Source organism: Homarus americanus, unplaced genomic scaffold (assembly GCF_018991925.1).
Source record: "Homarus americanus isolate GMGI-L3 unplaced genomic scaffold, GMGI_Hamer_2.0 scaffold31037, whole genome shotgun sequence".
In the NCBI taxonomy this organism is placed as follows: domain Eukaryota; kingdom Metazoa; phylum Arthropoda; class Malacostraca; order Decapoda; family Nephropidae; genus Homarus; species Homarus americanus.
The window spans coordinates 10,857,679-10,874,708 of NW_024722227.1; the positions used below are offsets into that span (position 1 = coordinate 10,857,679).

General features: G+C 40.0%; 1 protein-coding gene and 1 long non-coding RNA gene across 2 annotated transcripts in view; both read left to right on the top strand.

Moving 5' to 3' along the window:
• The window catches only part of LOC121862383 (GTP-binding protein Rheb homolog), a 52,495-nt gene that overhangs the window by 8,454 nt on the left and 27,011 nt on the right, over nucleotides 1-17,030 (top strand). Inside the window, exon 2 of the mRNA XM_042360649.1 lies at nucleotides 15,064-15,155. Within this exon, the coding sequence (XP_042216583.1) occupies nucleotides 15,064-15,155 (92 nt within the window). The remainder of the gene's footprint in view (nucleotides 1-15,063; nucleotides 15,156-17,030) is intronic.
• LOC121862385 lies at nucleotides 5,556-11,907 on the top strand. The gene is made up of 3 exons (XR_006088220.1): nucleotides 5,556-9,423; nucleotides 9,842-10,107; nucleotides 10,328-11,907. It is a non-coding gene; the product is annotated as an uncharacterized LOC121862385 (long non-coding RNA).

Sequence of the window (17,030 nt, forward strand, 5' to 3'; positions counted from 1 at the left end):
GGCCTCCAGCCTCCCTCAATAGCCACACCTTTGCCGCCATTTTATAACCTTAAAATGAACTATCCTAATACATAAGTAGCTACCCTGGCTGTGTTGAGTTAGTTGAACCGCAGATCTATACGGCATTCAGTGACTGTTGCCTCAAAGTCGATATCTGCGACTGTTGTCGGCTTTGGGGCCGATGCTTTCATTCCCCTGAGGCAAAGCAATGCAGACCTAAGCAGAGAGAAGGACAGCCGACATCTCAACCAGGCTGTAACATAACTTCTGGGCTGCTGTTACCGTTCAGATAACACCTCCGCGAGTCTGGCGTAGAAGCATCTTGCACTTGGTCCATTCCCACCAGAGGTTGTGAACAACAGAGGAGTGAAGCTGCCTTGTTCAACGTTCTGAATTTTCTCCCCATATGCCCTAATCTTGTCGTTCTCGTTCCTCCTGTGTGCAGCATCGAGAGCTAGGTTGCGGTGACATGCGGCCATGGGATAACAAATCCTTATGTCAAAAAAAGGCTCGGTGTCCCCGTGTCCAGAATCGTCGACCACTGACGTCCACACGAGCTTCGTTAGATGTGTTTGAAGTCCTGTGACGGAGGTTCTCACCGTCCAATGGAAGGAGGCGCGGTTCCACCATGACGTCGTGGCAGATTTCCCTCGGTAGATTTGCTGTTACATCCCTTACTTCGTCATGCCTCATGCATACGAAGCCCTCTTTCTTGCACACCAAGGCGTGGTTGATGTCGTAGGATGAGCCACACATGCATTGAGAGGGCAAACCTTCTACTGGCCTACCATACCTTAGAGCAATGGCATCTGTGAATTTCTGTTTATTAAGGATGAAGCCTTTTGCCCTTATTGGTAACGTTGTTAAACAGTTTGAGGCGCCCACTTCCTGCGCTATAGCTAATTTTCTTTTCACGTTCTCTGGCACTTGTTGCAACAGTTGTTGCAGATTATCACTTTGGGTTTGCTGCCTCTCTGTCATAATGGGCCGTTGAATCTTGTTTAATTCGTTGGTATCCACCTGACTTGCTGCATTCTGATATAATATGTGCTCAGTGAGAGCTGCCGTGAGCTTGACAGAGTTCTGATGTTCTGTACGGGCAAGCTCCACTGGATTAGTCAATCCCATTCCTCCTAGTCTCGGTGGTGGTGCAAGGATTGACCTTTCTGCTGGGGTTAAGCAAGGTTTTTCGCTAGTGTTGGGATAAAAGCGACATTGTTGGCTTCTTCCAGAGGGCGGAGGAGGGATCCAATATCAGGGATAGTGCGCAGTGGGTAATTCCAGCAATGCTTGACTCCATGGATGAATGCCGCATAAGCCGCATGTGGCTCTGTTTTAGCAATATCAGACAGAGCTTGGATTTCCTTAACCCACTCATTAATACTACTACTGTTTTGCCCCCCCAGGCCTCAATGTGGGTCAGTGACCTGTGCCTGTGTGGGCTAATCCCTGTAAAAACAAAACAAAAACAAACTAGGGTATGTGATGCTCCAGGGAAAAACTTTCGGTTTTCAGAAGTTTTCGGAATTTTGGATAAGGGGTTGTCAACCTGTAATTGGCATCATACCAACTTCACCTCCAAAACTGCCACGTATTGAAGTGGTTGGTTGAGGACCGGGGCAAGATTCCAATTTTGGCTCATATGATTTTCCCTACATCCTTCATTTATTGGTCAATCCTTTCCATGAAAATATTCACCAAACTGACCTTTCACAAGCCTCTGTGTGAAGAAATACTTTCAACAAACACAGTACTGTACAGTACTGTTCTGTGTATGTATGTGATTAAAGCCCATTGCAACTTTTATGCTTAGGTTTAATTCTTTTTCTAATTCAATAGTATGTGCTCTATTCATTTTGACTTTTATTTCTTGTTTAAATGTCTGGGGAAAAAACCATTCAAAATGAAAACCTAACAAAACCTAATCTTAAATATCTTACCACATGTTAACTGCAATTTTCTTGCCTTTATATGCTGGCATTATTGCAGTACTGTACAGGTATTCCATACTTCACAAAATTCTCTATTCCATGATCATTGTTTGAGTTGTGTGTGAAATTGACAATGTCTGAAAAGAATAATTACAATTGTTACACACACCCTTGTTTAAAGAGTCAAGGCGCAACTGAAACGGGTGGAGTAGTTGATATCATAGTACAGTACAGTACTTGATGCTGATTGACTGAATTTGAACCTCCTCGCTATTGATTGGCTAGACAACCAACGTAGCACAGCGAGTCCAGTAAAAGTAACCCAGAAATTTTTAGATATTTATCGACATCAATATTAGTTAATACTGGTATCCATATGCACAAACTTGAGTTTGTTCATGCATGGTATTTTTTTTAGGGATACACCGGAGCTTCAATTTTTTAAGCAGTTCTGGTTTGTGCCGGAACGTCGGCAAAATTACTGGGCAGAACCGGAACTTTTTATAGTGGTATTGGTTACTGTTTCATGGGTTAAAATACAATTCACTGCTAATGCTTCTTATTTCTAATGGATAATGTAACATAAAAAAATACTATGGTCAATGAATATTGATGTACAGTACAATATGTTTAGCTAAAACTATTACTTCTTAAATCGTATCTATTGTACTGTACAGTACTGTACCAGGTATAAGTGACAGAACCAGCTGCAGTTATTTAAGTTTATTTACAAACTGTTTGTTCTGTAGGTGAAGGGATCATAAATATAAGGTTGCATGTTTTCTTGCAAGCATGTGTGATTATTAACCTTTGAATAACTCTGTAGCCCTCAGTTTGGGAACCAGTGCATTAAGTACAGGTAAACAATAAATAACCTAAACCTTCATATTCATGGTTATGTTTAACAATTGACTTGAAATTTTTTTTAACCTTGACAAATAATATCATACAGTACTGTACTGGGGTTTTTGAATGTCATGTACTGTATACCGCACTTAAAACAATTTGTTTTTTTTTCTTTTACGGGAATTAGCCCACCCAGGCACAGGTCATATACCCGTTAAGTATGCTGTGTTGCCGAAGTAAGAGAAATAATTGAGACCCTGCAGTTGTGTGTAAATGAGGCAGAAAGTCAGATCAGCAACCTGGGACTTAGTCACAATTTTTGTGATGCCATATGACAACAGGGTCTACCATTAGACAACACATTATGCTTCCAATATCTCCCTAGGCGGTAGTACCTCCCTGTTTGATAGCTGGCTACTACTTAAATAGCTTTAACACCCTAAGTTCCAGTTCTGGTCAGAACTTGATACAGGTAAACCTCGATATACGATATCCTGTTAAGAGATATTTTGTTTTAACGATGGTCATAAACTAAGAAAATCTCTATATATGAGAAAAAATTTACATTAATGATATCCATTAGTTGGATTTTTTTATATCTAGTGCAAATTATGGGTTGTATATACTCAAATTAATCGCTGTCTTGCAGGGATTCCAGCCGTGCAAATTCTTCTATATCAAGTCATTGACATTTTATAAGGAAACAATATTTAACCCTATGCACCACACATCTCTACCTTCACTTGTAAGCCTACCCATGCACCACCACACGGCCAACCCGTGCATTACAGACCTGTATTTGGTGGATCGTAAACCTGGCCAGTATCATACATTGTGCTTATCATCGGTGTGTTAAGTTTTTCTTGTATAGTAAGAGAAATGCACTAACATTTAGATTGAACTGTGTTGTGGTGACTGTGAAGTGATATTTTCTGTTGTTTTGTGACTGTAAGGTGCTTAGCCTCTGTTGTTGTGATAATGATGTGAGCAGTGTTGGCCGCGATCATTGCTTTTATTATCATTGTTCGCTCTGTTTTTGTGACAAGTGCTTTCGCTCTGTTTTTGTGACTGAAGTAAGCAGTGTAACTTCGAAAATGTCTGGGAAGGTCAAGACATCCAAGACAACCATGTCTCTGAGGTGAAGCTTGACACTGTTAAGCAGCATGAGACTCCCCAGAGGCTGTGTGGGAATCAGAGTGACATCTTCACTCCACCTACATGAGTCACCTTAGCCTCGAAGGGGACATGTGATGATGACCAGACTTTTGTTCTTTATGATGTGGTGACTGTTGTTTAATTGTTTTGTACTGATTGTATTATTGTAGGAAATTTTTGTCGGTGATACATGTGTGTTTGGGGACTGGCTGGGAACGCATCCCATTGAACCACATGTTATAATGATCCTTATCTATAATAATTCACCCAGCGATGGGTTTTTCAGGCACCTAACCCCATCGTATCTTGGGGTTTATCTGTATTATGGTTCCAGTGCATTCCTTGTATTTTCCCAGCTATTTTTACAAGGTCAATTTCTTAAATTGCCAAAACAGGATTTAATTATATTAACCATGTTTTTTCATATTGGTAATACCTGTATTAACCCTTTAGCCCGAGGTTAGGGTGCCGCTGTTCGTATCCCTCACGCTGGGTAAATCGAGAAAAATCAACTTTTCCCAAAATAATTTTTAACCTTTTTTAATGATAAAACAATAAAAAAAAGTAAGAAAAACTATATATTTACCCTCTAGAAAATTCCGTGGCAGCGCGGAGGGAGGGAGATAAGGGGACAGCTTGTGACAGCGAGCCTCGTGGTCACCTACACACTTAGTAGCAATTTTTAGCTCGCCTTTGTGTCCAGGATGGCCAGTAAATGTAATGTACAGTACAAGTCCAAAAATCCGGACTGCTTGGGGATTGGGTCGGTCCGGATTTTCGGATTCTCAGGCAGTACTTTTAAAATTCAAATTTCAGGAGAAATAAAGAAGAGATGAACAGGTACATTTTGATAGTTTATTCATTAGCAAATATAGCATGCTTCATTTATCAAAACGAGTAGTTTTAAAGATAAAGCTGTGAATTCTAAAATTTTATTCTTTGCCTTTTTTATATCATAAATTGTAGACTTTCCAATGTCGTATGTTTCCATTAGAACAGTATTGCTCACACCACGTTCTAGTTTCTTAATTATTTCAAGTTTGTCACTCAATTTCAACGTGTTCTTCTTTCTCTTCACACAACGAAGTTTGTCTACTTTAGGAGCCATTATTATGGGCTTGTATAGTACTCTATAAATGGAAAGAATAGGACTCAAAATTACATACGTTGTCACAGTTTGATTGCTCGTTTTAAAGTGGCGACCCCGTGGTCGCTTGTTGTCGCTGTGCAGCTGTGGCGCTCACGCATGCACACATACACACAAAAGCCAGCTAAAAAAAAAAAAGGTAAGTTTGAGTTTTCGAAAAGTCCGGATTCTCGTGTGGTCTGGATTTCTGGCATCCGGATTTTTGGACTTTTACTGTATATATTTACTGATTATAATACAGTATTTGCTATAACTAATTCATTTCAAATATTTGATTTGCATTATTTTTCATAAAAAGTGCTTGGCAACACACACACAGTCGGTCGACAGGCCGTCTGGCTGTCTTTGTGTTTGGTAGAGCAAGTAATGAATAAAATAATAATAATTCCACAAATAAATACATTTATAGCATAATCATAGTATTATTTTCCAGTAATACTACACTACTTTTAGCAATATTACTTTGATACAACATGATAAAATAGACAAACAATGAAAATGAAACAAACAAAAATAGGTAATTACATTCAGGAAGCTTCCCTGTGACCGAGCGTTTGGTGTGACGGGCAAATAGTCACACTGGAACCTGATAACCCGTGCTGGGCATTTAAACAGTGGCAGGAAAAGGCGAGCGTTCTGGAACGTCACCCGGGGCGAGCTAGTCGGGCATCTTGGTACGTCACCAAGGGTGGGTGTAAGGGTTGAAGGACATTGATCTGGGTTAACCAGCTACCCAAGGAAAAGTCTCTAAAAGAAAAACTTATTTCTTACCTCAGGAATAAAGCAAATCAGGTGGAGGAATAGCAGTTTTCCTGTTCAGTTTTTGTCCTAAGCTTTTTGTTAGCAAAGATGCTGCTACTGTTGCTTATGTAAGAAGGCTGCTGCCATATTTGCTTACATGAGTATCTGGAGGCATCATTGTCATCCAAATGTTTCATAGACATTGACAGCAACACTATTATGTTTCATACTCAGTACTAATAAGAAACAACTGCAGCAGCAACTTGACAACTTTTTTCTATATGTTGAAAATAAATTCTTCATTCTTAATTTTATCATTTCACCACATATTATGCCAGGTTAATGACCACTAGGGCAATTGGTATCTTCTTTGTTACCATGATATGAACTTTATTGTCCAGTCTTAGTACTTACAGGAGGAACTAGAGTACAGTACTGTACCTGGAGGAAACCTGTAATGTTTGGTAGGGTCACAGTAGATAACACCCTTCCCATGTCTGTCTTGGGCCAGGACTTGAACCTAGGATAGTGGTGAGTGATAAATGTGTTACTGTTGTACCACCAACACTTATTATAGTACAGTAGTTGTTTGATTAGTGCTAACCATCAGGGTCAAGGTTTGGCTATAGTTGCTTCCCATAAGAGTTGATGGGTAACATCCATGAGTCTTCTTATCCTGACTTCTGTGAAATAGAAAATCCTGGATCAATTTTTAATTTCTTGGTTTTCTTATTTGTAGCATAGATACTATTTGTCCCACTTAAACAATTGCAATGTTGTTCCATCTCAAACTTTCGTCTTCCTTTTGCATCAAATATTCCTTTGTAAATCTTGATTCTTATATATTTTGAATACTGTACTGTATTATTTCTTTCACACCAAAAAAGTTGGGAGAGCACATCCCATTAAATGATTCCTTCTGTGTGATGGTCAGTTGAATGATGTTAGAAAATAATTTTTTTAATGTCTGTAGCTAATTATTTTGATAAATATTTTGTAACTAAAACCCATAAATTAGAATCTGACTTATACCTCGATTTGTTCAACAAAGTCTTCAAACAAGGATCGTAACATACATCTGGAGCACCATTGACAGTTTCTGCAACCTGAGCAATATGTGTCCAACCCAAACTCAAGCACTGAGCATAGGATTGTAAGCTTTCTTACAGCCATTTAGCAACACTCTCCAGGCAAGCTGAATGTGCTTACTGTACTGCATTGCTCCTTCTGTGTATGAGTAAATTTTTGATTGTGTGACTTATGAGAACACTATAGTGGAGGCTCTGCAAAACCTGTATATGAAACCTAAGAATGAAGTTTACACATGACATTTCCTAGCCAGCAGCCAGGAGAATCGTTGGATGAGTATACCTTCAAACTCGGAAGCACCTGAGTGAGGACTGCAACTACCAGACTGTCATTGCTAAAAAATGCTAAGAGGAGGTGATCTGAGATGCCTTCATAAGTGGATTGCTGTCAGGTGTCATTCACCAGTGGCTCCTCGAGAACAAAACACCTGATCTCTCAACTGTATTTGACCACGCGAGAGCCCTCGATCAAGCACAGAAAAGCTTAGAGTCGTACGCCACACCGCAGACAACCTTTAGTGCAGTTCCATCTTCTTCAATTGATGTTGAAGAACTGTCCAGCACGTGAAGCTGTTTGCAACAAATGTGACAAAAAGGTCATTTTGGGAAAAGTGTGCAGATCAACAGGATCTGGAATATCTTCTGCTCTTCAATCTCTCTCACTTGCAGTTATTTACATCACATCATCAGAAAGTCTGGCTTTGGCTACTGTCATGATTAGTGTGAATAGAAAATGCATTGGTGCTCTCCATTGACAAGCCAACTCCTTTTCTTGTGGAGACTGATGTTTCAGATCCTGCAATTGCTGCCACTCTGAACCAAGCAGGCAAACCTATGTCCTTCTGTTTTAGGATGCTAAACGCAAATGAATGAAGCATTCGTTAGTATATTAGGTGTACGTCATCGTAGAGGTGCTGCTCAAGTGGCTACATTATCTGTCTGGATGCCACTTCATCCTTATTGCCAATAAAAAATCTGTGGCATTCATGTTTGACTAAACAGTCAGGCAAAATCAAGAATGATAAAATTCAGAGGTGGAGAGTCGAGCTTGCCTTCTACAACTTTTATATTCAATATCATCTTTGACACATTGATAAAATTCCACAACTCTCTCTGCTACCCAGGCATCATGTGCATCTTGTCAGAAAGCAAAACCTTCCATACTGTACTAAGTCGAGGACGTGAAGAGACTCTCTTCTTTATGCTCCATTTGTGCAGAGTTCAAACCAAGGTTTCATTGCCCTGAGACATCTCAACTTATCAAAGCGACATGTCTGTTTGAGAGGCTCAGCATTGATTTCAAAGGACTTCTAACAAGGTCTTCATCTAACCAGTATTTACTTACAGAAATAGACAAGTTCTCTTGTTTCCCATTCTCTTTTGCCTGTCCCGATATGACAGCCCAAACCATTATCAAATGCCTCAACCCGGTGTTCGTTATCTTTGATATGCCTGCATTTGGACAGGAACTTCCTTCATGCCATCAGAGGTGTAGGATATCCTACACAGCTGAGGAATTTCTACAAGCTGGATTACTCCATATAACCCCCCATTGGTACAACAATGTGATATGGAAAGCGGTGACGCTCATGATCAAATCTCAAGGCTTGCCTACCACCCACTGTAAATCGTCCTGCCGGATGCACTGCATTCAATATGTAGACTACTGTTGGCAGCAACAAATGCCACACCACATGAACATTTATTCAACCTCCAATGTTGATCGACTACTGTATTCCATTTCCACGCTAACCTGGCCCGTAAGCCACGCCCCTCTTCTATAAAAATAGCTGATTGATTCAAAGAAAATGCTCGTGTAGTTGTCTGATTACTAATTTTGAACACATTTAGTATGAATAAATGGACAGCTACACATACATTTTCTATGAACCAATTGGCTATTTGTAGCTGTAGACGAGGGGTGTGGCTTACGGGCCAGGTTAGGGGCCATTAAAAAATTATGTAACACGTTTTTCCACCCAAATTTATACCCCCCCACCTCCTGTAACACTGTCCAAACCTCCCTAAACTATTACGTAACATAACCCTGAACACCCCCCCCCCCTCTCCCAGACTCATAACACTGCTAACACTGCTTCAGATCACACCAACAGCTGAATAATATGCAGGGGAGGGCAAGACCCCTAAAATTTGCACAGAAGTGCGAATTTCCATGGCGTGAATAAGTGCAAAAAATGATGGGCTTGTCTTGTTCTGTGCGAGGGAGTAGTTATCATCACAACCATTATATCCATCAATACAGAACATTGTAAGTGTGTATTATGTATACAGGAATATACTTGGGAGGTTTTGCGCTGTGACCTTAAGCATAAAGCGAGTATATTCCACAGGAAGTAAAAAAAAAATTCCCTCCCGCGACATGCGGGACTAGTTGTTCGTCCTTGAAAACCGTGCCAGATGTCGTTTGCTACCATCTAGTGAGCGCCAAGGCAACTACACTCAGGCCGCTCAGACGCGTCAGCTGATGCCTTCCTCATGCATGGTGCGCTGAGAGGTAAACAGTCCTGTGTTTTTTCTTATTTCTTTAGGTTTTAAGCCACTTTTGGTAGTTTGTACCATGCATATGTGTTCAGTATTGAGTGCTCTATATAAGGTGATATAGTGTTATTTGCCCGACACAGCATAAAAAGTTGCTAAAATCCAAGTCTTATGGCGGTGCCATTCTTATTTGATGTCAAATTTATATGAGCAAATTAGAGGCCAGAGCAAGCTTGGCCCTTCTAATTTTTTTTTTTCAACAGTATCTCAAGCAAAATCAGTTTAATTGTACATTAATTCAGAAATTACCTTGATTTTCTGTAAAGATAATTTGATGTAAATGGTGTGCACCAGTAATTAGCATTGATATTTATATGGTATTTATAGGATAAAAGAGATTGAATAACTTAAACTGTGTTTTTCAACAATTCCAGGTACATTACAACACTTTGCTGATACTGAATATGGCAACAACACAAAAGTCAGAAAAAAGTTTTGTTCCTGCAGCTTGTAAGAGGTTATGGGAAAGCCTACCCTAGAAAATAAAAAAAGACTATCCCGACAGGTTTCTCAAATATTGCGCGACTTGAAGAAGAGTCATCTTGGTGCTGATCTGAATAGTGCTGTTGCACAAAAGCTTCAGGAATGGAAGCAACAGGAAATGAAGTAAAAAGGAAGGCTCCTATCATTCTGGAGAAAGGTAGGCCTAACTTAACACAGTATTTTATACATTTTTAGTCTACATCTTGTAGGACTTTTAACAAATTAATATTGCAATGAAAAATATAAAAATGTGTCACAGGGTAAACACAGTCTGCAATTTTTTTTAGCTGTAGTTTTAGTTGAATGTTTCTTCTACATGTGTAACAAATGCACATTGGGTATACTTAATCTGACATTCACTTTTCTTCTCCCAACAGCTCCAAAGCTGGAGTACAGAAAGAACAAGCTGACCCTGAAGACAAAGCTGATGATCCTTATACAGACAGGGAATGTTGAAATTGTCAGTGTAAAGGAAGTGAAAGAGCATGTCCCAGTGAAGCAGGCCATTACCTCTCCAAAACAAGACCAGCTGAATCTCAAATTATGTGAACTTCAGGATCATGTCAATGAGCTGTACAAGGGTGGTTGTGGCATGCTTACATATGAAGAATGCAAATCTTTGAAAAAGAAAGAAACAGAAATTGATGATTTGAAGAAAGAAGACTAAACCGAATCAGGAAAGACAAAGAAAGTTTCGAGAAAATTACAAAAGGAAACTTGAAGAATTGGATGAAGCAACAAGAAAAAAGCTGGAGGGCAATCCATCCTCAACCAAAGGAAGGCCACCAAAGATTGCAGATGATAATTTGTTACATAATGACATTGTAGAAATAACACTTGGAGGCTTTGCAGCAGATGAGAAAAGATGCTCTGAAGTAATCAGAACTGTCAAGACTGGATGACTTAACAGCTGCTTTACATACAAAGGGTTTTCAATTATCACGCAACTCAGTTTATTTGCGACTACTGCCTAGAAATTCCTCAACTCGAGAGGGAAAATGATATGTGAAAACAGTTCCTGTTAAACTAATCTGGGACAGCACACATAACCACCCCTGGATACTTAAATATTTAGACTGAGAACTGAGTTTTCAGAAGTATATTGTTTTTTTTTTTTTACATGCAAACAATATATCAGGAATATATTAAATGAAATACATTTGCTTTCATTATTAAAGTAGTATTTCTTGGTTTCACCTTTATTTGAAAAATAAATAGAATGTGCATGCATTTGACACGGTGTACAGTAAAAGTCCAAAAATCCGGATGCCAGAAATCCGGACCACCCAAGAATCCGGACTTTTCGAAAACTCACTTTTTTTTTTTTTTAAGCTGGCTTTTGTGTGTATGTGCGCATGCGTGAGCACCACAGCTGCACAGCGACAAGCGACCACTTGGTCGCCACTTTAAAACGAGCCATCAAATTGTGACAAAGTATGTAAGTTTGAGTCCTACTCTTTCCATTTACAGAGTACTGTACAAGCCCATAATAATGGCTCCTAAAGTAAATAAACTTTGTTGTGTAAAGAGAAAGAAGAACACGTTGAAATTGAGTGACAAACTTGAAATAATTAAGAAACTAGAACGTGGTGTGAGCATTACTGTTCTAATGGAAACATACGACATTGGAAAGTCTACAATTTATGACATATAAAAGGCAAAGATTAAAATTCTAAAAATCACAGCTTTTTCTTTAAAACTGCTCGTTTTGATAACTGAAGCATGCTATATTTGCTAATGAATAAACTATCAAAATGTATCTGTTCATCTCTTCTTTATTCCTCCTTAAAATTGAATTTTAGAAGTACTGCCTGAGAATCCGGAAAATCCGAAAATCCAGACCGACCCAATCCCCATGCAGTCCGGATTTTTGGACTTCTACTGTAGAAAGATCTCAGTACATATATTGCTTTGTAATTCTTAGTGCACTTTTAGTATTAAAGACTTTCAAAGATTACATCTGTATTATTTAGGCTTTATTTGATTTTTTACTGTTATATAACACTTCTGACATCCCCCCCCACCCACCCCCTGTAACACACTAACACCTCGCTTGATACCCCCCACCCCCTCTACATTACGTAATTTTTTAATTTGCCCCTTAGCGTGGAAATGTATAGTGTTAGCTCTATTCCAACTTGTCTCTCATTGCCTAGATCAGTTCTTCTGAGATGTCACACCAGACAATCCAAGTATGACTCTGCTTTCGAGAAAGTGGAACTCCTTGAGGCAAATTCTCAGTATGCTTATGTTTTCTTTCTTGATGGCAGGGAAACAATGGTGTCTATTTTATATCTGGCTCCATGGGGTGGAAGTGCTGAATGCCTCTATGAAACTGATGATCTAGTTTCACAGATCCCTGACAGCATTGAGGTGCCACACAGTCAGGTTGACAGGAATGAATCGCTTGATCCCACAACTCAGAATGTGACACCTAGATTTACCAGTATGCCTAAAGGCATATTATTGATGGGATGAGTGGTTATACATGTGTTGCACATGAGGTGCTCCGCATCAGAAGGGGGTGAAACGCCAAATTAAAAAAGCTTGAGAAAAACGCATTTATAGTTTTTCTAAGTTCAAACAACCATAACTTTTTTGTTTTTTAAGCTAGAGGGTTAATTTTTTTTATTGTGCAGCTCAATCCCTCTCCTAGCAAACTGTGAAAACTGGAAGTTAGTACTGTGAATAGTTATTATTTTATCGCAAGTTGAATGAGAATAACTACTGGTGATGTACAGTTGTTTGATCGTCAAACCAACAATAATCTCACTTTTCTGCAAAATTTTCATATTTTTGTGGGCTAATACTGTAAAACAAGTTAATGATCACCAAAAACAGCACTCGTCTTACACCCACCCCCATAACCCCCCCCTAAACCCCCTTAAATAATTAAATAATAATAAAAAAAATCATTTGCCTATCAGTATTTATCTTTCCATCCCTATCATTAGCCAAAGATTTATAATAGTGTGTAATAATAAGGAAACACCACTACACTCACCCCCCCATTATTACCCCTCCCTCCACGGATACAGGTGGAGAAAGTTTGCATAATCTTTGGTAAAAACAGTATTATGACAATAGTATTACAATCTTAATTGTTTAGTTCCTTCGTTTTATTATCCCTGAAGATCGTAGTAACTTGAAGTTATGTAAATCCTGAGGAGTGCGTATAACTTTAATGGCCTCGTCATAATCAGTCACGTACTGATTAAAGTCTTTCTCTGCACTCTCTAAAAGTTGCCACACAGATTCTTCATCAACTAAATCATTGATTATTGTTGCCGGCAACAGTTCAGTTTCATTATAAGACTCGAGTTATGGGCTTACTTTCATTAGCATTTGTTGGGTCAGACTCACTTCCATCACTGTCAAGGTCAATGTATGTCTCGTCACTGTCCACTTCTACCTCCTCAGTCTGTATGTTCTTGTGATACATTAGTGTCACTGTTTGTGTTACCATTAGACTCACTTTCATCATTTTCATCTTCACTTTCATCGTCATTATTGCCGTCAGTGCATGTCACGTGACTGTACCGGATCACAATCTACAAAAAATCTTGTGATGCATAGCAGTCACTTTTTGTATAATGAGTATACTCAGTTTCATCTATTTCAAGCTCACTTTTACCGTCATTGCCATCGTCATTACATGCCACATTGTCTTTAAACTCGTGCCTCACTCGAGTCTTGCTCTAGTATCGGGCAGATATTGCACAGCACTTCTCACACCCGTGGAACATGAATAAAGTCAGCGTTACGCCGAAAAGTTATCAAAAATAGCAGTAGAACGTACACTTAATCTCCTGATGCTAAAATATGCAACAAAACTAAGGAGGCAGCATCTGGGTGCGCGGATTAGCCGAGGAGCTGTGACGTAGCAAGGGGAAATCCATTGTGATTGGCTGCCTTGGGGGTATGGTCCGAGGGAGGCGCGCTGTCATTGGCTCGCACTCCTCTCGCTCTGAACGGGATGTTGCCACCTTGGACTGAGCACACAGCTGGATACGTAGCTCCAGGCCCCGAGGCGAAATCACACTTTATTTTTGAAGGACTTTCTACTGTATTTCTATTCTAGCTAGAGGGTTACATCCAATGCCAACATGTAGAGGAAGGGTGAAAATAATGATATCCATCAAAAAACTCAATTTGCCCGGGGTGTCGCTTCACCTCCTTTTGACACGAAGCGCCTCATATGATCGATGAAATATTGCCTATGTCTCATGAGTGAATTATTTTGCTTTTTCTAGTAGAGGATTTTGTAATGATTGTTATTTTTATTTTGCAACAGGTATTGGTATACACCCGTATCTACTACAATAAGACCCCTTTAAGTTGGACAATATGGGGCTCGGGGCTATCCGACTTATCTAGAATTCCGACTTGTGCATAATATATTCCCCTGGGTGCTTTCGATCATCATTTTGTTGAATAATCTCTTTCAAAAACAAAAAGTTAACAGTGTACATATTCTGTACGTTTTACCTTTATTGTAGCAGATGAATCTTGAGGTGGAGGCCGCTGGGGGGCTGCTTTCATTTACAATAGCTACTGTAGTTGCATTTAATTACATTTCATATTTAGTTACACATATATTTAGTATGAACTTAGTCTAGCTGTTGTCATAAAAATTACTCTGCTTAAGCCCAAACTCCTCTCAGATAATGTTGATGGAGACCCCATCATCAATTGTTTCGTATCTTCAGTTTCTCTACAGTTGGTAGTTCTGAGCACCATTCCATTTCTTCCAGTGGTGTTGTTTTGCCTTTACTTACTTTAGAGGCCATAATAATACACTAGGAAAGCACAAAATATGAACAAATCGCTTAACTTCTGCACCACACAATACCCTAAAGCCAGAGCTTGTCCCATTTACAGAAGCCTGACTTAAAGTGGTCTTGCTGTATGTGGATCAAATTATCTGACAACACTTTCATACAGATATCCTTTTGGGGAGGTTTGTATACTGTACTGCATTTGTACCATATCAAATTATTAAATGGTACTTTTCAAGTTGTTGCCATAGTCAACTTATACAGTATTCATTATGTTTTATATGTATTCTTTCTTTATATAATACTGTTCTTAATTATTATTATTTTTTTTTCAGGAAAATCTTCTTTGTGCATCCAGTTTGTGGATGGCCAGTTTGTGGACAGTTATGATCCAACTATCGAGAATACATTTACAAAGAAACTAAAAGTAAGTGCTATTATTGCAATGTCATATCCTAACTACCTATGTTTGATTTTTTGTAATCTGAGTTAAAGAGAATAATATGTAAATACGTACAGTCAACCCTCACTTTACGCGGTTAATACAACCCACAGGGTATCGCGGAAAGTGAGAAACGCGTAAAGTGAACAACATAACATATGGGATTAATTGAAATAGAGACCGGGCTGACCCCCAAACTCCACTTTTTGACGACACACAACTATGTTGTAGTAAAAATTTTATCTTAACTTTATGATGGTATGCACACACAATTAATATAGAAGTGGTTAGGTTAGGAAAAATAAAGGTTAAGTTAGGAAAAATAAAGGTTAGGTTAGGAAAACTAAAAGTTAGGTTTAACACTTACGTTAGTAGAAGAGATGGGTCGGCATACGGGGATGCAGGCTGGTTCCGAGGCAGAGGGCAGGCTACTGGCCCTCAGGTGAGTCACCATCACTGTCATCCACACTTGTCAGGGCCTCCCTGACAAATCCCTCAAAGTCATCTTCACTGTCTCTACCTCTGTCACTATCACTGGCTTGGGCTGGCCGTGGTGGGTTGCGGGCGAAGAACTCTGTTATGCTTTGCTGACGGCTGGTGTTTATGTTGTCGTGATAAACCTTGAAGTAGGGCTCCATAGTCTGCAACAGCTGGGTAGTGAAGATTTCATACCTGTTTGCGTCAGGGTTGTCGGAAAGGAGGAGCTTGACTTTCTCGATACACTCGATGGCACCCCTAACATTACTATGGGATAAGCGGTGTTCTTCTTGGGATGACGCACCACCTGCCTCTTCACTGACGTCATCATCATCTACCATCTCGTCGGTAGTCATATCAGGATCCCTTATCACCTCCAGGATGTCGTCGTTGGTGGTCTCGGAGAAGCCTGAGCTGTAACACTCTGCGCAGCTTCTCTGGCAAGGTCCACTGCTACTGCAACAGTCTGAACCTCACCAGTCACAGATTTACTCTGCCTAACGGCCGGAATGCCTTGCAACACATGTCTCCATGCGTGATGAACAGTTGCTACAGACAGCTGATTCCATGCCTCTGCCAAGAAGTCAACAGCTTTCTTGATGTTGAATATTCTCCAGAATTGTTTGAAAAGTATTTTTTGCTCTGCCAACTGTTGATCCTCGTCGTCTTCGCTCTTGCTATCGGTGGTGGTGTCACTCAGGTTACGCAACTCTTCCCTGGTGTTGGTGTAGTCGTTCAGGAGCTTGAATTTTTTCGTAGAGAATGCAGCTTTTACATTACAGATTAACTCTTGGTCCATGGGCTGTAATATAGACGTAGTGTTGGGAGGAAGGAAGACCACTTTTACGTTGGGGTGACGATCTAACAGTAGGGGCGAGTGTCCTGGTGCGTTGTCCAGCAGCAACAAAATCTTGAATGGCACATTCTGTTGCTCACAGAATTTCTTTACATCGAGAACGAAACATTCTTCAAACCAGGAGAGGGACAGTGTAGAGAACATCCACGCCTTACGTGCGGTCAGCCAGTGGACATTTAGCTTGGTCATGTCCATGCTCTTGTAGGCGTGCGGCTTGCTGGCTTTGTGGATCACCAATAACTTGAGCTTACAGGTACCAGAGGCATTGGTGGTAAACAGGACGGTGATGCGCTCCTTCTGCAACTTCCGGCCCCGAATCTTGCTGGCATTCTTCACAACGAAGGTCTTGGAAGGTAGCTTTTTCCCAAAAAAGACCAGATTCGTCCATGTTAAACACCTGGTTGTCGGTGTACTGTCCTTCCTCCATAATCTCACCTAAAAACGGAGGAAATTCCCCAGCCGCAACACGGTCAGCACTAGCTTCTTCACCACCAATGTTGATATTGGTGATCTTGTTCCTCATCTTA